Consider the following 23,623-nt stretch of genomic DNA (forward strand, 5'->3'; position numbering starts at 1 on the left):
CAGTGGTCCAGGCCATACGTGCGCCTGACGGCACTGTGCGTGTCAGTCCTGGACAGATCACTATCTGCAGTGGAACACGTCGGAGTACCCGGGCGTGCAGACCGTGCGCTTCCCCGACGGCCAGATCTGGAAGCCGGACATCCTCCTCTACAACAGGTGAGCCCGGGCGGGAGGAGGGGCGGCTGTGTGCTGGCCTGTGTGCAGCGATCGGCGTGTGTCTGAGCATTTGGTGGATGTGCCTGATCGCGTATCTATAACTTGGAACACTGCTCCCACTGGGCGTTGTAAATGCCCCCCCCCCTTTTTTTTTTTAACAGTTTCTTCTTTTTTTTAAAATATATTTTTATTGATTTCAGAGAGGAAGGGAGAGAGAGAGAAACATCCATGACGAGAGAGAATCATGGATCGGCTGCCTCCTGCGCACCCCGCACTGGGGACCAAGCCTGCAACCCGGGCCTGTGCCCTTGGCTGGAATCGAACCTGGGATCCTTCAGTCCACAGGCCGACGCTCTATCCACTGAGCCAAACCGGTGGGGGCTGTAAATGGCCTTTGAGAAGGCAAGAAATGAGGGCTTCGTCTGTAACCCAAGGCCGTCTGCTTGGTAAACCAGATGGCCCAAAGACAGGTATCCAGGCGGGGTCAGTTTCCAGAAGCCTTAAAATTCTTGGCTAATCTGCGTAGCAAATGCAGGGCATCTTGTTGCAATGAGGCCTAGAAAGTGACAAGGAGCTAAATATTTCTTAGAGAAAGAGAGAGTTCCACCCGGCCAGTGTGGCTCAGTTAGCTGAGCGCCCGGCCATGGGCCAGGAGGTCGCCAGTTTGATCCCTGGTCAGGGCACATGCTGGGGTTGCGGGCTCAACCCCCAGTAGGGGGCGTGCAGGAGGCAGCCGATGGATGATTCTCTCTCATCCTGGGTGTCTCTCCCCCTCTCCCCTCCTCTCTGAAATCGTAGAAGTACATATATTCTTTAAAAAGAGGTCGCTTGCTGCAGACCGGCCGTCCGTCCTGGCGGACGGGCTGCTTCATTTCCCTGACGGATGGTGGACAAGGCCGGTGCTGCCAGCCAGCTGGCCGGGCTGCCCGCGGAGAGGGCGGGCGCCAAGAGGAGCAGGCATGCCAGGTGCTGAGCCAGGAGTTTCTTGCTTGCTTCCTTCTGTGTTACTTCAAGCCTGCGGTTCGAGGGTTGTTCTGAACGCAGCGGCGCTCCGAGCGAGGAGTGGGACGAGTGAGGGCGGCTTGTCACGGTCTCCCCCGGATGGAGGCCAGGCCTCGCTGGTGTTGGTGGTCAGCAGCCTGGGCCCAGGAGAGCTGGGCCCCTGAGCTGTGCAGCTGCGGGCGGCCGCCTCAGCCGCGTTGGAGCGTTTGGATTTTGATGAAATATTTTTAAATACAAAAGGAAATTTTGTTTGTTTTTTTTTAAACATATTTTGGTTCAGTCCCCAGTCGGGGGCTGGTATGGAGGCGACCGATGGCGGTTTCTCGCATCGATGTCTCTTCTCCCCCTCCCTCTGGGTCTCTGTGAAATGGGGGTGGGTGGCGGCCCCTAAGGACCCGTCTCCCAGGCCGGCTGCGTCCGGCGCTCTCAGACCTGTGGCCGGGGAACAGGCGGCAGCCCCTCCAGGCTGCGGGGACCAGGTCACGACACCCCGGAGGGCACCGGGGGCAGTGGCAGCTCACGGAGCCCTTTTCCCGTTCCCAGCGCCGACGAGCGATTTGACGCCACCTTCCACACCAACGTGCTAGTGAACTCCTCCGGGCACTGCCAGTACCTCCCGCCAGGTGAGCTGCGTCCTCCGTTCTCCTACAGCGACGAGCTGAGGGAGGGGTGGCCGTCCTGCCTCTGCTCCCAGGAGCTGGGAGCTAGTCCTGAGCTCTGGGCAGGGGCCGCCCCCCAGGCGTTGCTCTCGGTGCTGCCCCCCAGATGTTGCTCCCCAGATGTTGCTCTCGGTGCTGCCCCCTAGATGTTGCTCCCCAGGTGTTGCTCTCGGTGCTGCCTCCTAGATGTTGCTCCCCAGATATTGCTCTCAGTGCTGCCCCCTAGATGTTGCTCCCCTGGTGTTGCTCTCCAGGTGCCGCCCTCCCTGTGAACACAGGGTAGTTGTTTTGTTTCCTCTGGATACGTACCCAGAAGCGGGACTGCCGGGTCACGTGGTAGTTCTGTTTTTAAGTCCTTGAGGAGCCTCCCTACTCTTTCCACAAAGGCGGCACCCATGCCCAATCCCGCCGGCCGGCAGGGCGAGGCTGCTGTGGGTTCCGCGCACACCTCGCCAGCTCCCCTGACTGGTGCCCATGGCCCCCGCAGGCATCTTCAAGAGCTCCTGCTACATCGACGTGCGCTGGTTCCCGTTCGACGTGCAGCAGTGCAAACTCAAGTTTGGGTCCTGGTCCTACGGAGGGTGGTCCCTGGATCTCCAGATGCAGGAGGCGGACATCAGCGGCTACATCCCGAACGGAGAGTGGGACCTCATAGGTGAGCCCCGCGGGGCGGGAGGCCCGCTGCCCGGAAGAGAGCGGCTTTATTCCCGGGCTTGCTTAGCGGCTTGGGATCTTCCACTCTGCGTTTCGGTGTATTTGCTGCACCCTGCGGCACTCGCCATGATTCCCCGAGGGCGATAGGATTAGACGCAAACGCAATGAGAGGATTCGGTGCCTCCCAGGGGGACTGTGGTCATGACCATTTAAATGAGCCGGTGCCAGGATAGGCATCTGTACATCCTGCAGATCTTCTGTTCCTACCATCACGCTGGACAGCAGATTGCATTTATACTGGCGTCAAGTTTACAGGGTGTTATTTATCGTCATGGCGACTTAGTCCGCTCTGGGTGGCTCATAAACAACAGACATTTATTTCTCGCAGTTCTGGAGCCTGGACGTCCAAGATCAAAGTGTTAGCAGATTTGGTGTCTGGCGAGGGCAGCTTCCCGAACCACGGACAGCTGCCTTCTCAACTGCGTCTCCATGACGGAGGGCCCGGGAGCTCTCTGGGGTCTCCGCTACAAGGGCACTAATCCCACCCAGGAGGGCTGCACCCTTCTGACCTAATCACCTCTCACAGGCCCCACCTCCTGACACCACCACGTTAGGGGTTAGGTTTCAACCCACGAATTTTGGGAGGACACAGACATTCAGTTTATAGCCTATGTAATTCCAATCCATCAAAACACCCTGCTAAGCTGTTCAAATATCACTGATACACTCCTAAAGAACTCGGTGGTAAACCAGGGAGTGCTCATTCAGACACCAATTACCCAATTTTAAAGAAATATATTTTTTATTGATTTCAGAGAGGGAGAGAGAGAGAGAGACATCAATGATGAGAGACAGTCATGGATCGTCTGCTTCCTGCACGGCCCCTACTGGGAGCCCTCAACCCAGGAAATCGAACCGTGCCCTCCTGGTCCATAGGCCCACACTCAACCACTGAGCCACGCCGGCCGGCCCCAAGTTTTTGGGGAGACATCAGCTCCATGGCTGTGTGCGCGTGTCACACGCGGTGCAATAAGCAAGCAGGGTGACGTCTGTTCCTTTCCTCCCTGCCCCCACGGAGGCATCCCGGGCAAGCGCAGCGAGCGGTTCTACGAGTGCTGCAAGGAGCCCTACCCCGACGTCACCTTCACGGTGACCATCCGCCGGCGGACCCTCTACTACGGCCTCAACCTGCTCATCCCCTGCGTGCTCATCTCCGCCCTGGCCCTGCTGGTCTTCCTGCTGCCCGCGGACTCCGGGGAGAAAATCTCACTGGGTGAGTGCTGGCCTTCCCTGGGAGCCAGAGGGGGCGGGAGGGCGCGGCCTGGGTTTCAGCACCATGGACAGCGCCCGGTCCAAGGGGCTCTGGGGACTCCTAGCCCAGGAGGTCTCCCTGACCACACAGGCTCCTGATATCGCCTCTGTGTCGGATGCCACGCCCTCATGGGACACCCTGGCAGCCGCTGATCCTACAAGGAGGGTGCGAACACCCAGGAAGGGGCCAGTTCTTCCCTGAGGGGCCTGGGGTTTCTCCCCTCCGCCACCCCATCCTGCTTTTTGTTTGTAAATAAATATCATCTTATTGATTTCAGAGAGGGAGGGAGAGAGGAGGAGAGGAGAGAGATAGAAGCATCAATGATGAGAGAGAATCTCGGATCGGCTGCCTCCTGCCCGCCCCCTACTGGGGATGGAGCCGGCAACCCTGGGCATGTGACCTCCTGGTTCCTAGGTCGATGCTCAACCCCTGAGCCACGCCAGCCGGACTGGCTGTTTCCTTTTCCTGCCTCATGAGACGACCTTTGCATACGAATGTCGTAAAGAAAATGAGAGGCACTAGCGCTGACGTCAATGATGCATTTTGTGTGGTTCTAAAGTTCCGGCTCCTAAACCCGACTCCTCCTGGAGCTTCTCTGGAACCCCCATCCCCCCGAAACACAGAAAACCAGGCCCTTGTTTCAGGAGCGTCTTAGACAGAGCCTGCCCTCCCTCCACCCTCTAGTTCAGCGGTTCTCAACCTGTCGGTCGCGACCCCTTTGGTGGTGGAATGACCCTTTCACAGGGTCGCCTAAGACCATCCTGCATATCAGATATTTCCATGACGATTCATCACAGTAGCAACGTTACAGTTAGGAAGTAGCAACGGAAATCATTTTATGGTTGGGTCACAACATGAGGAACTGTATTCAAAGGGCCAGAAGGTTGAGAACCGCTGCCCTAGTGGTTGGAACCTCGGGTAGGGCCCCCGCTGGAGGGAACGGAGGTCTCACGGCCGGTCTGTCTCCGGCGCCCTGTCTCTCTGCCTCAGGGATCACGGTGTTGCTCTCTCTCACCGTCTTCATGCTGCTGGTGGCCGAGATCATGCCTGCGACGTCAGACTCGGTGCCCCTGATAGGTAAGGGCCTCCAGGCATGGGCCAGGGAGCGGCACCGCCCCGGCTTCCGCCCGAGGCCAGGCCTGGCTGTCACTGTGCAGGGTGGTCCGTGGCCTCTGCTCACCGGGGCACAGGGGAGGGGAGTGGGGGGTCCCGCTGTGCTGTTCGGCCTCCTTCCTCCCTAACCCCCCCCCCCCCCCCGTGCTTGTTAGGGAGCCATTAGAGCAGCGGTTCTCAACCTGTGGGTCGCGACCCCTTTGGCGGTCAAACGCCCCTTTCACAGGGGTCGCCTAAGCCCATCCTGCCTATCAGATATTCACATGACGATTCATCACAGTAGCAACATGACCGTGATGAAGTAGCCACGAAAATAGTTTTATGGTTGGGTCACAACACGAGGAACTGTATGTAAAGGGCCAGAAGGTTGAGAACCACTGCATTAGAGGTTCACTGAGTCAGCTGGACCCACCGTCCCCCCCCAGATCCTCCCTTAGGACGGGAAGGGCACCCACTTTCGCCCTCAGCAGCGGTTTCCTGGGACGACCCGCCGTGAGGACGTGCGAGCAGGACAGACATGCTGGGGCCGGGACAGACCCAAGGCTGGGCTTTCCGGGTTCGCCCTCCGCCCCGGCGGCCGGACCTCAGCTGCCTGTTCTCTCCGCAGCCCAGTACTTCGCCAGCACCATGATCATCGTGGGCCTCTCCGTGGTCGTCACGGTGATCGTGCTGCAGTACCACCACCACGACCCCGACGGCGGCCAGATGCCCAAGTGGGTGCGTTCCTCCCGCTCTCCCCTGCAGCCCGCGGGGCCCTCCCCCAAGGGGGCGCCCGGGGTGGCTCACGAACTTCGTTTTTAAAAATATATTTTCCATTGATTTCAGAGAGGAAGGGAGAGGAAGGGAGAGGCAGAAACATCAATGAGGAGAGAGGATCGGGGATCGGCTGCCCCACCCTGGGGATCGAGCCCACAACCCGGGCATGTGCCCTGACCGGGAATCGAACCGTGACCTCCTGCTTCATAGGTCGATGCTCAACCCCTGAGCCATGCTGGCCGGGTCCAAACCATTTTTAATGACAGAGTGGTGCTGACTGCCCCAGAAAAAAAACAATCTTAATTAAAAGCAATAATTATCCGCCTCTCAGCACAAGACCATGTCCTAACCAACGACCGTCAGCGCAGTGAGGCCTGGCTCTCTCTCTCTCTCTCTCTCTCTCTCTCTCTCTCTCTTTCTCTCTCTCTCTCTCGTTTACATAACACCCCGCGTTTTTCTCTCTTCCCGGGGCATCTGACACATGACGACTCTCCCAGGGCCGCTCAGGACGATCTGTGGCTGACGAAGGCACCGCCGAGCGCGGGGGCATTATGTGGCGTTTGCACAGCCGGAGACAAAACCGAGACCCGACAGAGGGGCCACCAGCTCAGGGTGACACGTGCCGAGAGCATCCTTTCCCTTCGGAGATGCTTTTGCCTGGAAAGCTGACGGCTCGGGCCACGGAATGGAACCCCGACTTGGCGGGAGGGATAGCATTGGCTTGAGACAGGCCTCAGGGGAAGCAAAGTCACCCCCACCCCACCCCCACCCCCCATGTGGCGGGAGAAGCTGCCGGCGCCGCGGCTCGGGTCCCGCTGCCTCCGGTTCAGACACACTCATGCCCAACACGCTCCCTCAGGCTCTGGCCCCAGCGTCCCGGTGCCTCTGGGGGAGGCTGGGCCACATCCAGCCCACCGAGCGCTCTTGCAAATGACATTTATTGGAGGACAGCCGGCCTGCCTTTCTTTCTTTCTTTTTTTAAACAGGCTCCTATGGCTGGTTTTGCCGGTCGGCAGAGCGGGGTAAAAGCAGGCCTCAGGGCCCACAAGCTAGAACTCTTACTATCTGACCCTGTCCAGGAAGGTCGAGAAGCCCTGCTTCAGACGTTTCAAAGCACCTCCCTGCATATCCCCTAAGTATCCCGGCTTCCTGGCCGCCTAACGCATTAGGTTAGAGGTTCCCAAACTCCCTCGGTTCGTACACCTTTGCTGCTGAGGTGTCCCCCCACCTCCCTACAGAGCCCCTCAGGCGAAAGAAATACCCAGCAGTTCTGTTTATTAAATAGGTCAGAACCGCCCTGGCCGGGTGGCTCAGTGGTTGGCACGTTGTCCCCTGCGCCCAAAGGTTGCAAGTTCGACCCAGGTCAACTGTCCCCAGGCCAGTCGATGTCTCCCTCACACATCAATGCCTCTCTCTCTCTACCTTCCTCCCTAAAATCAATAATAAAAAAAAATAATACATGTCAAGACAACTTACAAGGCCCTGACCAGTTTGGCTCAGTGGATAGAGCGTCGGCCTGTGGACTGAAGGGTCCCAGGTTCGATTCTGGTCAAGGGCATGTACCTTGGTTGGGGGCACATCCCTGGTAGAAAGTGTGCAGGAAGCAGCTGATCGATGTTTCTAACTCTCTATCCCTCTCCCTTCCTCTCTATAAAAAAATCAATAATATATATGTATTTTTAAAAAAGACAACTTATAAGACGTGACAACTGAGCACCTGTGAGCCCCGGACGCCTCTCCAATCTTTTCCCCGGCATCTGCTTTTATTAAGATTCTTTTAGAAAATACATTTTTACTGATTTCAGAGAGAGGAAGGGGGAGAGAGAGAAACATCAATGATGAGCGAATCACGGGTTGGCTGCCTCTCGCACGCCCCTACAGGGGATGGAGCCTGCAACCAGGACTTGAACCGCGACCTCCCGGTTCCTGGGTGGGCGGGCGGGCAGGGCTGGGGTTGCGGGGGGGCCCTGGCCGCCCCTCATTCCCTCGGTGTCTCCCAGACCAGAGTCATCCTTCTGAACTGGTGCGCGTGGTTCCTGCGCATGAAGCGGCCCGGGGAGGACAAGGTGCGCCCCGCCTGCCAGCACCGGGCACGCCGCTGCAGCCTGGCCAGCGTGGAGCTGAGCGCCGTGCCCGCCGCCGCCGCCAACGGGAACCTGGTCTACATCGGCTTCCGCGGCCTGGACGGCGGGGGCCTGCACTGCGCCCCGACGCCCGACTCCGGGGTGGTGTGCGGCCGCCTGGCCTGCTCCCCCGCGCACCTGCACGAGGAGCACCTGCTGCGCGGCGCGGGGCCGGCCCCCGAGGGGGACCCCGACCTCGCCAAGATCCTGGAGGAGGTGCGCTACCTGGCCAACCGCTTCCGCGGCCAGGACGAGAGCGAGGCGGTGCGCAGCGAGTGGAAGTTCGCCGCCTGCGTGGTGGACCGCCTGTGCCTCATGGCCTTCTGCGTCTTCACCATCCTCTGCACCATCGGCATCCTCATGTCCGCGCCCAACTTCGTGGAGGCCGTGTCCAAGGACTTCGCCTAACGGGGTGCTGGCTGCGGGGGGCGCGCGCGCGCGGGTGAGTGGGGACGCGAGCCCGTGGCTGTGAGGCCTGTCGGTGACGTCTCCTGGTCACGCTCGGTCTTAGGATGTCAGTCGGCGCTTCTTCTTTTTATTTATTTATTTTTAAATCCTTTCAGCTGGACATCCCTGGAGCATCCTTCCGGTCGGGGGGACCCCTCACAGGGCACTGGGCCTGGTCCCTGCTCCCCGGTGAGCCCTGGTGGCCAGGGCAGCGCCGGGCCCTCAGGCCGGTACCGCATGCCTGCATGTCCCTCGCCACCAAGGCCCACGAGAGCAACCCCCCCCCCCCCGCCCCCGCTCCTGCCTGTGCACAGCCCTGGGCTGGACGCGTCTAAGAATAAGCCACACTCACTCCCTCCTGACACCTGACTGGGGAGGGGACGCCCATCTCAACCTAGAAACCTAACCAGCTGGTTTTCCGACGACTCAGCTTTTAGTGACCAGAGAGAGTTGGTAGAGGGAAACCGTGGTGTGCTGTTTCAATGTTAAAAAAACCCCCAAAACATAGTGGACCTTGTCCGTGACCCTTTCCCCTGCCTGATTTCCGCCGCCCTCCCCGCCTCGTCTGGACAAGGCCCGGCCCCAGACCAGGCAGGCGGATTTCCGGAGACACGGGGGAGTTCAGCGAGCCTGCTCCATGCGGCAAACCCCAAAGGACGGGCGGGTTCCATTAGAACGAGCAGCCCGGCCAAATGAATCCATCGTTTAAAAAGAACGCGTTAGCCCTGGCTGGTGCGGCCCCGTGGATAGAGCGTCGGCCTGCGGACTGAAGGGTCCCGGGTTCGATTCCAGTCAAGGGCACATGCCCGGGTTGCGGGCTCGATCCCCAGTAGGGGGCGTGCAGGAGGCAGCTGATCTATGCTTCTCTCACCATGGATGTTTCCATCCCTCTCCCTTCCTCTCTGACATCAATCTATATAATAAAAGTGTAATATGCTAATTAGACCAGATGTCCTTCCGGACGAAGCCGGGGCTGCAAGGGACGCGTGGGTCCCGGGTGCCAGAGGGAAGCCGTTGCCTGAAGCCGGGGGAAGGAAGGCCTACTCTTGCACGAATTTCATGCATCGGGCCTCTAGTAAATATATATTAGAAAGCTGGCTGAACGGGTGGGCTCCCTGGAGATGTGCTTTGAAAGCCAAGGAAACTTTCATTTTAAACGTACACGGTGCCAGAAGCCACTGCTTAGATCAGTGGTCGCCAACCGGTGGTCCGCAGGCCACTGGTGGTCTGTGAGGTCCGAAAGGTTGGCGACCGCTGGCTTAGATGCTCTGACAGCAGTCACTTTGCTTCTTCCCATAGTTCTTATTTTTTTAATAATATCAGAGGGAGACACAAGAAAATATTGCCCGTTGTACTGTCTCATCCAGTAACTGCTGAGAGCTTGAAGGCTTTAAGCCCTCCTTCCCCACACCCCCGCTTTCAGGGTCTTTAATTTGCTTCTAACCCCCCGAGATGGATCCATCATGAGCAAAGATTTGATTTTCCAGAGCAAAAGGAATTGCATACATGTCTCCGGCCACTTATTTCACTCCTTGCTGGGTGACGCACCTAGATTGCTTTGCACTGAGGATGGCGGCTTGCACATGCTGTGTGTGTGTGTGTGTGTGTGTGTGTGTGTGTGTGTGCACCTGCTCAGAACGGACACCTTGTTTACAATAAAATTGAAAAATAAGAGCATCCCCAGAGTTCATCCATTTTAAATGGGACAAACAACACGCAGCATTCCCCCCAATCCCTCTCTCCTATTAAACTACCTTTAGAAACAAGTAGAATGCTTTGATGTATAAAGAAAATGCTTCAGCCCTGGCCAGTTTTGCTCAGTGGTTAGAGCACCAGTCCTCGGACTGAAGGATCTGGGATTTGATTCCAGGTCAAGGGCACATACCTCAGTGGCAGGCTCGATTCCCCAGCCCCGATCAGGGTGTAAACATCTCTCTCACATTGATGTTTCTCTCTCTCTCTTCTCTTCCCCTCCCTTCCCCCCATTCTCTCTAAAACAAAACAAAACAAAAATCAATGGAAAATATATCCTAGGGTGAGGATTAAAAAAGGGAGAGAGAGAGAGAGAGAGAGAGAGAGAGAGAGAGAGAGAGAGAGAGGCCTTCATTTCTTCTTGCTCTCTGAAAACTGATCCCTACTACAAATCTGCTTTTGAAAACAGCCTTTGTGGCTTTGTATTCTGTAGAGAAAAACATAGACAAGCGAACAAAATAGCTCGTATTTGACCAAAAACGACTCTGCCATTTAAGAACGCAATAAGGAGGAGAAGGGCGTGTGGTTAGAAACGTGACTGTCTGAAAACAGTCGCCGTTGTCTTAATGAATTCGCCTGTGCACTTGGGACTCTTTCTGTCTTATGTCTCAAAGTGTTTTTATTTGTTTACTTGCCTTTGATGTTACTGACTGATTGGCATATAGAAAGGGTGAAGTTTTATGTTGTCAATGGATCATATTTTCCTCTGTAGATCCTGGAGTTTGGTTCTAGTTTTAAAAGACCCTCCCCATTCTGAGATTATAAATAAACTTACTCTTATTTTCTTCTAAGTCTTTATGGTTCCATTTTTTTACATCTTCTAACGCCCTGGAATTCATTTGTTGCAGGTAATGGAGGTAAAGATGCAATTTATTTTTTTCTCTGAATGGTTGGTCACTTGTGTAATAAAATAGATAACCATGCATTTTGGCAATACAATTATAATCCTTTCCCCACTTGTTCAAAATGCCACCTTTTTGTAAACTAAATGCCATTTAATGTTTGGGTCTATTTCTGTTTTATTATCTCTCCATGAATGCCTTCAAATTTCTCAGGCTTTATTCATATTAGTATCAAATACTCATATTAATGTGAATATCTGCAAGTCAACACTCCCCTCAAATAACCCCCCCTCTCTCATACACACACACACACACACACACACACACACACACACACACACACACAGTAATAATAGGGTCTTTGAGAGAATTCAGGGAACAATGGCTAAAAATTCACTGTCAAAAATTATTTTGATACCTCATTTTTAACTCTTCTTCAGCTATACTTTAGGAGTTCTGATTTTTATAAAGCCAGATGAGTGTTCGATATCTAGAAACAAATGACCCTTTTAAAAAGTACTTTTGAGCCTGGCTGCTGTGGCTCAGTGCTGAGCGTTGACCTATGAACCAGGAAGTCGCTGGTTTAATTCCTGATCAGGGCACATGCCCGGGTTGTGGGCTCCATCCCCAGTGGGGGGCGTGCAGGAGGCAGCTGAGCAATGACTCTCTCATCATTGATGTGTCTATCTCTTTTTCCCTTTCTCTCTGAAATCAATCAATATACATATGCATACACACACACACACACACACACACACACACACACACACACACATATATATTTTCAATACTTTTGAAAGTTACCACTCGTTCCCGGAACAGTTCATACCAGGTACCACACAAAGTGCTTTTCGTCTCTAACCTCCTCAATAACCCTTTGAATAGATGGTGTATTTCCAGATTACAGAGAAGCAAACCAGAACACATACAAATTAGCTAAGCTGCTCACGGCCACCCAACCAGTAAATGGCAGCCAGAAAGATGCCAAGAGCAGCCCCGCAATACTAAGATAATGAAAACAACTACAATCACTTAGCAAGACTTACACCCATTACTCACTCATCGCCAAGGGTTGCCAACGTCGATTTGGCTTTTTCCAAAGATGGAAAAAAAAAAAAAAAAAGAAGTTGCCGTGTTCCGGTTTGTCCTTATCATTATGTAAACATATCAATCGATAGATAAACACATATATGCGTGTACAAAACGATAAACATACTTTGACTGACGTACGGAGATATTTCTGTTCTATTCTCTGCCCTTTCCTACTATGCTAAAATATGCTCTTCCATCCCAGCTCCAAAGCAGCCAAGCATTTAACTCCCAGGAGGCTGAAGCCACTGACAAGATCTATAGAATTCCACGTGGGGGAAAAACTGGCCGCCAAACCCGTTCTGCAGACGAGAGACATACTGCTCTTTACGAAGGCCCACTGCGGATCAGATTTATTTATCGTTCCTATTTCAAGAAAGGTCATGTTCCTGCTGGACGGCCCAACCCCTGAGCTGGGCATTTTTCTTGCTTGTCCTGATGTCAGACTGTCCTATCTCAGCCAAGATTTATATAAGAAGAGGGCTCCTCCACTGGGGGTCAGGAAAGACAGTCAATGTATTATCCCTCATGGTTATTTCACAGTTGACTAGACCTCCCTCAACGAATGACAGTCTATCCCAGCAGTGATGTATCCCCCTGGGTCCTTACGATGCCCGTCTGTGATAACTAGGATTCAAAACGGCAGATGTTAACACTTTACGAGAGCAGCACCGGACAAACACCTTGCCCCTCGGAAACTTCATTCTGGCACGTCATTTCTTCTACTGGCAACCGAAGCAGAACCAGACAGGCACCAACTTCCACTGAGAGGTATTTCTGAGTCAGAGATTCAGAATTTGCCCGGCTGGTGTGGCTCACTGGTTGCGCATCAACCAGTCATGGTTTCGATTCCCGCTCAGAGCACATGCCCAGGTTGTGGGGTCGATCCCCAGTGTGGGACCTGCAGGAGGCAGCCGATGCATGATTCTCTATCATCACGGATGCTTTTTTTTTTAAATATATTTTATTGATTTTTTACAGAGAGGAAGGGAGAGAGATAGAGAGTTAGAAACATCGATGAGAGAGAAACATCGACCAGCTGCCTCCTGCACATCTCCTACTGGGGATATGCCCGCAACCCAGGTACATGCCCTAGACCGGAATCGAACCTGGGACCTTTCAGTCCGCAGGCCGAGGCTCTATCCACTGAGCCAAACCGGTTTCGGCCACGGATGCTTTTATCTCTCTCTCTCCCTCTCCCTTCCTCTCTGGATAAAAAATATAATTTTAAAAAAGAAACTCAGAACTTAATAGCATTTTATTCTAGGAAATAGTTAGCTGACACCTGCAGGGCTAGGCACCAGATGGGGGGGGGGGGGAAGCAAAACCCCACCGAGAAAAGCATTTTAAGAGGCATGGAGGATGGACTGCAAAGTTCCCATGGATCTTTAGCTCCCAGGCTAGTTAGCATGAGAAGGGGGTCTTTCCTTGCTAGTGTTAATAATCCCAGCAGCGTGGCTAAAGGGACCCCATTTTATATATTTCCCATCTTCCGTCTTTCCTCAACAGTTAAAACGGGGAGTTCAGGTATTAGAGAGGCAGTTGCACCTCCACAACTAGCATCGCACGCTGGAGCCAGAACCGGCCACCAGGCGGAGCCAGAGCCCAGCCAGAGCCTGGCCAGCCGAGACACCGGAAGGGCTCCCGGGGCATTGTGGGAAATGTAGTCCCGACAGCCCGGCCCCAGGTTTCTCCGCTCCGATCTCCCGATCTCCCGGTCAGGGTCCTGGGAAGTCAGCTGACCCTGCTCCGAAGGTGCCCTGTGCCGAGCGGTGCCCCGAGCGGGCCTGGGTCTTAGGCGTTGGAGGTCCCGTGGGCGCCGAAGTGAAAGGGTCGGGGTAGGGCGGCGAGGTTGGCAGAGTGCGCACCCCGCCCCCCTGCATGCGCGGCGCTGAGATGAGCCGAGTGCGCATGCGCCCAGGCCAGCGCCTCTCCAGTAACTACCCCTTTGTGCTCTCAGCTGGGAACCCTTCGGTTTCCCAAAAAGCCGCTGAAGTCCCAAATTACCCTCTGCAAAAATCATGCCAACAAGAGGGAGGTGGGCCCTGGCCGGTTTGGCTCAGTGGATAGAGCGTTGGCCTGCGGACTGAAGGGTCCCGGGTTCGATTCCGGGCAAGGGCACATGCCCCGTTGCAGGCTCCATCCCCTGGGTGGGGCGTGCAGGAGGCGGCTGACCCTTGATTCTCTCTCATCATGGATGTGTCTATCTCTCTCTTCCTCTTCCTCCCTCTCTAAAATCAATATATTTTTTTTTAAAAAGGAGGTGGATGGAGTTAGTGGAGCATGAAGTCGGCAGGGGTCCAAGAAGGCAAACGGAGTGGACCGAGAGCTTCCTGGAGGAGAAGCCAGGAAGGGAGACTTCCAGCCCATCGGGAAGCTTTCTCACGAAGCCTGGGGCGTAGCCCAGCTTCGGAGAGCATTTCAGAATTGTAGGTATCGAACTCTGTCCTTACCGTGCTTGGAGGGACTGTCATTGGCACACTGGCTCAGGAGTCTCCCTCCCCGACAGCTCCTTAACCAATCAGCTGGGAGTGAAGATGCAGGCCTCCCAGGTGTCCTGGTGAGAGGGCTGGAGGGTCCAAGGATGAATATGATCCTATCTGAGTTGCAGGCACCTGAACAGTTAAAAGAAAAAAATTATTCTTGACACTTGTTAAGGACAGCAGGACCCTTTTACTAAAGAGGGTGATGCAGTGGGTTTTTTAAAGTATGTTTTTATTGCCCGGCCAGTGTGGCTCAGTGGTTGAGCATCAACCCATGAACCAGGAGGTCATGATTCAATTCCTGGTGAGGGCACATCTTGGGTTGCAGGCTCAATCCCCAGTAGGGGGCATGCAGGAGGCAGTCAATCCACGATTCTCTCTCATCATTGATGTTTCTATCTCTCTCTCCCTCTCTCTTCTTCTCTAAAATCAATAAAAATATATTTTTAGCCTTAGCCAGGTTTGGCTCCGTGGATAGAGCATCAGCCTGTGGACTGAAGAGCCTCAGGTTCAAGTCCAGTCAAGGGCACATACCTAGGTTGCAGGCCCTGGTCAGGGTGCATGTGGGAGGCAACCAATGTGTCTCTCTCACATCGATGTTTCTCTCTCTGTCTTTCTGCCTTTCTTCCTCTCTCTCTAAAAATCAGTGGAGTCCTGGAGACCGGTTTGGCTCAGTGGATAGAGCGTCGGCCTGCGGATTGAAGGGTCCCATGTTCGATTCTGGTCAAGGGCATGTACCTTGGTTGCAGGCACATCCCCAGTGGGAGGTGTGCAAGAGGCAGCTGATCAATGTTTCTCTCTCATCGATGTTTCAAACTCTCTATCCCTCTCCCTTCCTCTCTGTAAAAAAATCAAAATATATATTAAAAAAATAAAAATAAAAATCAGTGGAAAAATATCCTCGGGTGAAAATGAACAAAAAAAAAAATCACATTTTTTTAAATTTAATTAAAAAAAAAGTCAGTGGGTCTATCACTCAGAGAAAATAAGGATTGGCTCACTACCTCTCACGTGCCTGAATCTTCCAACAACCTGTAGATAATATCTGCCAGGTGCAGACAGCCAAAAATGAAGATTCACATGGACAGTGACTTCAGTTACAGGATTCTTGGGATGATTGTAAAAAAAACAACAACAACAACAAGAAACACTTATGGAGAGCTCATAGACTATCCTTTGTAACGGGTGCAATCATTTTATAAGAATTCTCTCATTTCTCACAGTAAACTCGTGGGCTGATCACTCATTATTACTACTGTATTATTATTTTCCAGATGAGGTAAAAGAGTGTGATTAACCAATGCCATCCCAATAAATTCAATTAAAAGAAAGAAAGAAAAACACAGGGGCCATGTGGGGCTCAGCCCAGCAGGCCTGAGCTGTTTGGAATAAAAGACGATGGGGCCTTTGGTTCTTTTCAATCCGTCCTTATAGTCCACTTCTGAGCTTAGCCTCCCGCCTCTCTGGCTTTTGTTATGCTCTCTGGACTGGGTCTCACCCCTGCATGGCTGTAAACCACCCCCCACATGGTCACGCGGCTCCCTGGTGATGGGGGGATGGGTGCTGAGCACAGCCTGCTCAAGTGGAATGCCACTTCCATTCCTTCTACTTGGACACCCAAATGCTGACCAGCCGGGAGATCTCGTGCAGCCCTGCAGACTGGAGTGTGTACACGAGTCTGTCTCAGGCAAGTCTCAGCCCGAGCCCCTCAGCGCTTTGGGGGAAAAGAAGAATCAACTGAACCAAATAACCAGATAAATGGCCTGATGTGTATTCTCAGGGACTGTGAAAACGATATCAGCGCTCAGAAGAAAAAAAAATATACCGAGACAGGAAAATGGACTATGACAGAGAAAATTATTTGAGAATAGTGGTTTGACTGGCGGATGGGGAAATGTTTGCTTATTTCCCTCCAGATGCATACCCAGTAATTCCACTGACTCAATCTCATATAATATTTATCATCAGGAGACACAATTTTAGTTTCTGATGGTGCATATGAAATTTCGTCACTATAAAACAAGATGATACAGCTCCCTATGAGATGCTAGGACATGAACGTGACCAGGAGGTACACAGGAGGGGATGTGAAATCAAATACACCCCTCCACCCCACCCCGTGCCAGCAGCACAGCCTTGGCCAAATTACGAAATCTTCCCTGTTCCCTCCTGTTTGAGGAAATACGATGGTGAAATACTACCTGCAACGTCACTGTCTAGTATAATAGCTACTAGTCCTGTGTGGCTATTTAAATTAATTCTGAAGTTTAAAAACTACAAACTCAGCTCCTAAATTATTCTAGCTACATCTCAAGTGCTCAAGAGCCACACTGAGTTAGTAACCAATGCACTGGACAACACATACACACAATCGCCACGGAACTTCCATTGGATGGTGCAGGTTTATAAAAAAAAAGATGGATTGAAAATAATTTAAAAGGTGCTGGGAACAAAGCACTATTAAAACAAATAACAGGTTTATAGTCAGGATTCTGAGATTTTTGAGTCTGTGAAAAGCCTGGTATATAAGCCTAGTATGTATGCTCCAAGTCTTTTTCCTGTGAAACGCTCAGGGACTGTCAAAGAAATATCCATTAACAAATACATTTAGCAGAGGGTAGAGTGAGACTTCGGAAGAACCGGCACCTCCAATACAAAACTCAATAAATACGTAAAGGAGGACATGGGAAAGTACTTCACGAGCAAAAATGATTTCAAGCTTCACAACATTAATTAGCTTAATTCCTAAGAGGGCTAACGTTTAATACTGTAAATGTGATGAATTTTAAATGTTTTCCTGTCATTGATTATACATATGTAATATCACAACAGAAGGAAATGCCGCTGATCTTGTACACTGAACTTCTATCTGATGTCCTTGCTAAATGTGCTTATTAAATTGTTCTTAATTACAGAATCACTTATGCAACAGATTGATATGTATGTTTATTTCTGATCCTGTCATTTTAATAATAAATGTGTTTCTAGAAATATGACCATTTCATATAGATTTTTTAATTTAATAGGCTAATCTCATTCCTGAAATTGTTTCATTATTTTAATGTGTTATTAATGTAGTGATACTATTTTTAAAATATCTGATTTATCAGTTATTCTCAATTTTTTGCTGTCTCCTAGTAATAACTCCTTTCCAATTCTAACATCTTTTTTTTTTTGCTTTGACCTTTTTCACTGGCAAGGGCTTGCAATAATAAATATAGACCATTTTGCCTTTCTATTTTTTTCAGAAAGCTTTCATTTAAAGAATTGTTCTTAATTACAGAATCACTTATGCAACAGATTGATATGTATGTTTATTTCTGATCCTGTCATTTTAATAATAAATGTGTTTCTAGAAATATGACCATTTCATATAGATTTTTTAATTTAATAGGCTAATCTCATTCCTGAAATTGTTTCATTATTTTAATGTGTTATTAATGTAGTGATACTATTTTTAAAATATCTGATCTTGGTTATTTGTGCCTTATTCATATATTTTCCTAATAAACCTCACCAGAAATTTATCAGTTTCAATAATCATTTCAACTAATAATCATCATCATCATAATTTCAAAGGATTTTATTTCATTCCGCCCCCTTACTTCATGTTTGTTTTTCTTCAATTAATTTCTTAACTTTATTATTGGTAAATCATTTTAAAATATAAATCTAGGATATAAAATTCCTTCCCAGAAATTTATTTTAGCAAACAACATCTAATAACATATAAAATGGTGATACAGCACAACAAATTTATTCTTGGAAAAACGGTAAGTGAAATCTTTAAAAAACAACAACAAAAAAACCCATCGGTGCAAATAACCACATTAAGAGGAAGCACCGTAAGATCTCAAAAAACTATTCAGAAAATTACATGATAAAATTCAGGATTATATTCACGATCAGTACCCTGACTTAGCAGAGGAGGACTCTAAACCGTTTTTACTCAGTGAATCAAATGCATCTGCAAAGATGACAAAGAGCTCACAGGTGGAGACTAAAAAGCACCACTTCGAGCAGATGGCAGAGAACACGCTGTGAAAGGCTGTCCCGCCACGAAGCAGCGCGACCCTCGGGGAAAGAAAGGGGAGAAACAAAGGAGCCACCGCGACTTAAACCAGCAAAAGAAAATCAAAGCCGGGGGCACACGGGGGAGAGGGGCGTTGATGAAGCCAGCTGCGGGGCTGGAGGAGGTCTGCAGCTTATGCACAGCATGGGGGAGAGGCCGGTCAGGAATCCCAATAAAACCGCCCCCCCCCGCCCCCCCGAAAGGCGGGCTCCGATCACAAGCGCTCCCTGCTCGTGCCCCGGAGATCAGAGCATCCCCAACGCCAGCCCGTAGGAACTCCCAGAAAACACAGACCACAACACATCTCGTCAACAAAGCAGAACGATTAAAGCTTCCATCAGCGACAAAAATAAATAAAAGAATCAAATCGAAATTCAAAAAGCCCCACATCGACATAATACGAACAGAAAATCCGTAACATTCACCTGTTAGATGTTTCAGACACTACGAGGCGAACTTTTCAACATGGGGTGGGGTGCGGGGCCGGGAAACAAGGATTATGGTTTTTATGATTTTTTAAAAAATAGACACATGCATATGCACGAGCAAATGCAGTGTGTCTGCGTGAACGGCGCGACAGAAAAAAATCAAAACCTCAGCGGGTGGCGATTGCGTCCTCCGGCCGCGCGCGCCCGCAGCGCTGCCGCTGCAGAGCCTGGGGTTGGGGGGTGAGGGGCGGGGAGGGAACCCAGCTGCCCGGAACAAAGCCCGCACGAGGCTTTGTTCCCACGCCGGGATTTTTTACACACCGCGCGGACTGGTTAGAAGACAGCCGGTGTCCCCACCGGAAGTGTCCGCCGCGCCGGCCGGAGGAAGCCGGAACCAACAGCAACCGGAAGTAGAGGGCTAGGCGGAAGGAAAAAAAAGGCACACCTTCCCGTCTGGAGCTCCGGGACGGCTCCTTGGCCTCCGGGCTTCAAGCCCGCACGCAGGGGGCACCGGACACGTCTTGGCACCCTTTCAGGGGGCAAAAGGTGCAATGGAAGAGGCTGCAGCTCCCTCAGAGCCCCACGAAGCCGCCGGGGACGCAACAGATGCCCCGGCGGCCGAAGAGGCGGCCGCTGGGCCCAGCTACCGCACGCACCCGGTCTTCCGGCGTATGGAGCCTGGAGGCCCGCCCCCCATCGGCACGTCACGTCTGCGATTGGCCTACGCCTCTGTGGGCGGGGCCAGGCCCAGGGAAGGGCCCGGACCCAGCTGGCTGCAGAGCCAGCGGCGCCCAGGCCCCTGGACCAACCAAGTCGTCTGCAGGTATTTTCGCCATGGGATGTGCAAGGAGGGGGAGAACTGTCGCTACTCCCACGACCTCCCGGACCCGGAGGAGGCCGGGGAGGACCGCGGGTCGCCGCCACCCCAGGCCCCCGAGGAGGAGCTAGGCCCCGGCGCGTTTGCGGCTGCGCACTATGAGCTAGAGACCCAGCCTCAGGAAGGGGCGTGGGCCCCGCCTCCTGACTCCTGGGGCGCCTTGCCTGCGATTTGCTTGGTCACTGACAGGGTCTCCTTGGAAGCCGAGACTGACGATTCAGCGCTCGGAGCTGTGGGGGGAGCAGATGCTGAAGGCTGGGCAGCAGGTGCGCACGGCTGGGCAGCAGATGCGCAACGCTGGGCAGGAGGTGCGCACGGCTGGGCAGCAGGTGCGCACGGCTGGGCAGCAGATGCGCAACGCTGGGCAGGAGGTGCGCACGGCTGGGCAGCAGATGCGCAACGCTGGGCAGGAGGTACGCATGGCTGGGCCGGAGGTGCGCAAGGAGGTGCGCAAGGCTGGGAAACTGGCGCGCAAGGCTGTGAAGCAGGCGCTCAAGGCTGGGCAGCAGGCGCGCAAGGCCGGGCAGCAGGTGCGGAAGGCCGGGCAGCCGGTGCAGAAGGCTGGGAAGCCGGTGCAGAAGGCTGGGAAGCCGGTGCGCAAGGCTGGGCAGCAGGTGCGCAAGGCCGGGCAGCCGGTGCAGAAGACCGGGAAGCCGGTGCAGAAGGCTGGGAAGCCGGTGCGCAAGGCCGGGCAGCCGGTGCAGAAGGCTGGGAAGCCGGTGCGCAAGGCTGGGCAGCAGGTGCGCAAGGCCGGGCAGCCGGTGCAGAAGGCTGGGCAGCCGGTGCGCAAGGCTGGGTAGCCGGTGCGCAAGGCTGGGTAGCCGGTGCGCAAGGCTGGGCGAATGCCACTGAATTTGTTCCGGGGCAACCGTACTGGGGCCGCGAGGCGTTCCCCGCCCCCGAGCTTCCCCAGCAGAACTTGGAGATGGAAAGGGAGCGGCGACTCTGCCGCGACGCCGCCATGGGGCAGTGCTTCCGCGGGGAGAGCTGCGCGTATCTCCACGGCGAGCTATGCGAGTTGTGTGGGCGGCAGGCGCTGCACCCGGTGGACGCCGCCCAGAGGGCAGACCACATCCAGGCCTGCATGAACCGCCACCAGCAGGATATGGAGCTGTCCTTCGCCGTGCAGCGCAGCGCTGACAAAGTGTGCGGCATCTGCATGGAGGTGGTCTACGAGAAGGCCAACGAAGGCGACCGCCGCTTCGGCATCCTCTCCAACTGCAACCACACCTACTGTCTCAGGTGCATCCGCACGTGGAGGACTGCCCGGGAGTTTAGGAGCAGGGTGATCAAATCCTGCCCGCAGTGCAGGGTCTCCTCGCGCCTGGTCATCCCCAGCGAGTACTGGGTGGAGGATCCGGCGGCGAAGCAGGAACTGATCCGGCAGTACAAGGAGGCCATGCGCGCCAAGACCTGCAGGTATTTCGCTGTAGTCAGGGATTGCTGCCCGTTCGGCGAGAACTGTTTTTACAGGCATGCGGAGCCCGAGGGCCAGGGAGAGCAGGTGGTGGTGGAGGAGGAGCAGGCGCAGGCGCAGGCGCAGGAGGAGCAGGAGCAGGAGGAGGAGCAGGAGCAGGAGGAGGAGGAGGAGCTGGAGGAGGAGGAGGAGCAGGAGCCTGAGCCTGAGCCTGAGAGGCAGGGTTCTGGGGCCTCGAGCAGCCAAGAGTTGGAGCCTAAGCAGGTGGGAGAGGACAGCATGCCCTTTATCCACCGTCAGCGAGAGCTTGTCACGCTTTGGCTGGTCAGTCTGTGGTTGTGTAAGTGTTTCCTTTCACTGGGAGAGAATGAGCCTCCTTTGTATTTTTTATTTTTTTATTTTTTTGTTGTTCAGAGAACCCGTGGGGACGTGCTTCCTTGGGAAGGAGCGGGGAGGCCAGTGGGGGGGGGGCGGGGGGGGGGAAGATTGCAACTTGAATCTGTGGCATGTGGTGTCGTGTGTTCACTGCTTCTGTGCTGACGCTCGACCATCCGCTGTTGCCTGTTGTTTTTATCCGCCCGTGGATAGACCCATCTGCCATGTACAGCAGCTGTTGAAGCCATTTCTATGGGCCACTCATCCGTGTTCTCGCCCATCCCCATTACTCCCCCCCCCCAGGAGTGTGGTGCTCCCCTCCCCCCCATAATAACACAAAGTCCTTTAATGTTATTGTTGTTTTTTTGGTGTGTGGTGGTGGTGTTGTTTTTTTTTTTTTTTCTTGGTGCAGTGCCTCTTGACTGTCAGTTTATGGTTTATTTTGTCATCTCTGTTTTCAACAGGATTGACTCAGTTCTAGGCTAGTGTTTACAGGACTTCCACACTCATTGTGAAGGCCCTCGAGAGTATGTGGGACAGGGTGAAGGGAGAAGTCTTAACTGAACAGAGGAACTCTGTGCTGCTACAGCCTTAAGAAACCTGGACCCACCCCGGGGGGGCCCTGTGGCAGCTGCCCTCTCGTCTCTGCTGTTTACGTGTGTGTTTCTTCCCTGATTCAAGTGCACTTTCTTAACTGTGGTGACCTTGTGGTTTTTTGTGAACCAGGTATCTATGTTTACATGTTCTCATCCTGCTTAACTTGATGTGAACGTATTTCTACTTGGAAGTATGTATTTCAGACTTGGCGTAGCAATCGATGTGCGTAGAAGTGAGTATCCAAGTGATGTATTTGAGCCCTGGCCGGTTTGGCTCAGTGGATAGAGCATTGGCCCGCGGACCGAAGGGTCCCGAGTTTGAACTCCGGTCAAGGGCACGTACCTCGGTTGCAGGCCTGATCCCGGCCTTGGTCTGGGCAAGTGCAGGAGGCAACCAGTTGATGTCTCTCTCTTTCTTTCTCTCTCTCTCTCTCTGTCTCTCTCTCTCTCTCTCTCTCTCATCGATGTTTCCTTCTCTCTCTGTCTCTCTCCCCCTCCCTTCCACTCTCTCTAAAAATCAGTGGGAAAATGTCCTCGGATGAGGATGAGAAACAACCACAAAAAAGTTATTTATTTGAAAACGTCTCTATAAAGGATATATCGTATAATGTTTATGTCGTAAAGTAAATATTGAGCTGGAAGCTAAAGGTCACAGGCTAACAGAAATTCGCTGTTGTGTGTGAGTGTGAGGTGGTGAATAATTCTTGTGTTCCTTCCACAGGCGTCAGTGGTTAGCATCTGTTGAAAAAAGCTATTCAGATGGATCTGGCCAAATACGGCACAGATCCTAAAGGACTTGCTAAATAGGCCGTTGGTTATTTCTGTGGTGGCTTGACTAGCTCACTTTGCTGTTACCAATAAAGAAATGTGTGTTTACAACCATCTCATTTTTCCTTATTACAGCGCAATTCTGGACACAGCTCTCTGTATTCCATATTTTGTGTTATCCCTAGACATTCCGCACGAGGAGGGGCTTTGGACAGAAGTTTTCAACATGTCACTGAAAAGCTTTTCAAAGAGCAAATAGAAAAATTAAAAAAAAATTGAAACCAGTCAGAGAACAAGATTGGAAAGGCAAAAAAAATGAAATCTAGAAATGAACAAAAACGAATTAAGTGCAACAGTCATGTCAAAAGTTTAGAACACAAATACCCCATAATTAGATTGCATGAGCATGTTTTAGCAACTAAAAGCCACAGTTTTCCAGCCTTAATTATAATGAAAATGAAACTCTATGCTGTTTAAAAGACACGGCTAAGAATGTAAGAATACAGGAACATTAAAAGCGATAGGATAAAAAAGAAATCGATCCAACGAGGCTGTGCCTTCTTATCGACAAAATGTATATTAAGGATAAAAGCATCCCTGGAGATAAATACAGACGGCATATAATTCAGTTAAAATGTGCCAGGAAGATAAAACTACCCCAACTCTGCAGTCATTTAATAACCCCGCATCAGATGCACAAAT

The 23,623-nt window shown here is 52.5% G+C and overlaps 2 protein-coding genes and 1 long non-coding RNA gene across 5 annotated transcripts in view; 2 read left to right on the forward strand and 1 right to left on the reverse strand.

The window, feature by feature from the left end:
* Nucleotides 1–9,077, forward strand: part of LOC132222750 (neuronal acetylcholine receptor subunit alpha-7) — a 21,933-nt gene extending 12,856 nt beyond the window's left edge. Inside the window, exons 4-10 of the mRNA XM_059677950.1 lie at nucleotides 47–156; nucleotides 1,702–1,781; nucleotides 2,305–2,472; nucleotides 3,550–3,744; nucleotides 4,774–4,860; nucleotides 5,504–5,613; nucleotides 7,653–9,077. Of these exons, the coding sequence (XP_059533933.1) occupies nucleotides 47–156; nucleotides 1,702–1,781; nucleotides 2,305–2,472; nucleotides 3,550–3,744; nucleotides 4,774–4,860; nucleotides 5,504–5,613; nucleotides 7,653–8,183 (1,281 nt within the window). The 3' untranslated portion in view covers nucleotides 8,184–9,077. The remainder of the gene's footprint in view (nucleotides 1–46; nucleotides 157–1,701; nucleotides 1,782–2,304; nucleotides 2,473–3,549; nucleotides 3,745–4,773; nucleotides 4,861–5,503; nucleotides 5,614–7,652) is intronic.
* The window catches only part of LOC132222751 (uncharacterized), a 22,919-nt gene extending 3,378 nt beyond the window's left edge, over nucleotides 1–19,541 (reverse strand). Inside the window, exons 1-2 of the long non-coding RNA XR_009450295.1 lie at nucleotides 19,334–19,541; nucleotides 14,359–14,520 (exon numbers count right to left, since the gene is read on the reverse strand). This is a non-coding gene — a long non-coding RNA (uncharacterized LOC132222751). The remainder of the gene's footprint in view (nucleotides 1–14,358; nucleotides 14,521–19,333) is intronic.
* MKRN3 (makorin ring finger protein 3) lies at nucleotides 19,440–23,035 on the forward strand. Of its 3 annotated transcripts, none has more exons than XM_059677948.1 (2): nucleotides 19,440–21,446; nucleotides 22,022–23,035. In XM_059677948.1, exons 1-2 carry the CDS (start codon nucleotides 19,440–19,442, stop codon nucleotides 22,025–22,027), a joined length of 2,013 nt encoding a protein of 670 aa, XP_059533931.1. In that variant the 3' UTR covers nucleotides 22,028–23,035. The 3 variants fall into 3 exon arrangements, with proteins under 3 accessions (XP_059533931.1, XP_059533932.1, XP_059533930.1); XM_059677949.1 differs by having other exon boundaries at nucleotides 19,440–21,184; nucleotides 22,875–23,035; XM_059677947.1 differs by having other exon boundaries at nucleotides 19,440–20,178; nucleotides 20,212–23,035.
* The last annotated feature ends 588 nt before the right edge of the window (nucleotides 23,036–23,623 follow it).

The sequence above is a fragment of the Myotis daubentonii genome, chromosome 21 (genome assembly GCF_963259705.1).
Source record: "Myotis daubentonii chromosome 21, mMyoDau2.1, whole genome shotgun sequence".
Classification (NCBI taxonomy): Eukaryota; Metazoa; Chordata; class Mammalia; order Chiroptera; family Vespertilionidae; genus Myotis; species Myotis daubentonii.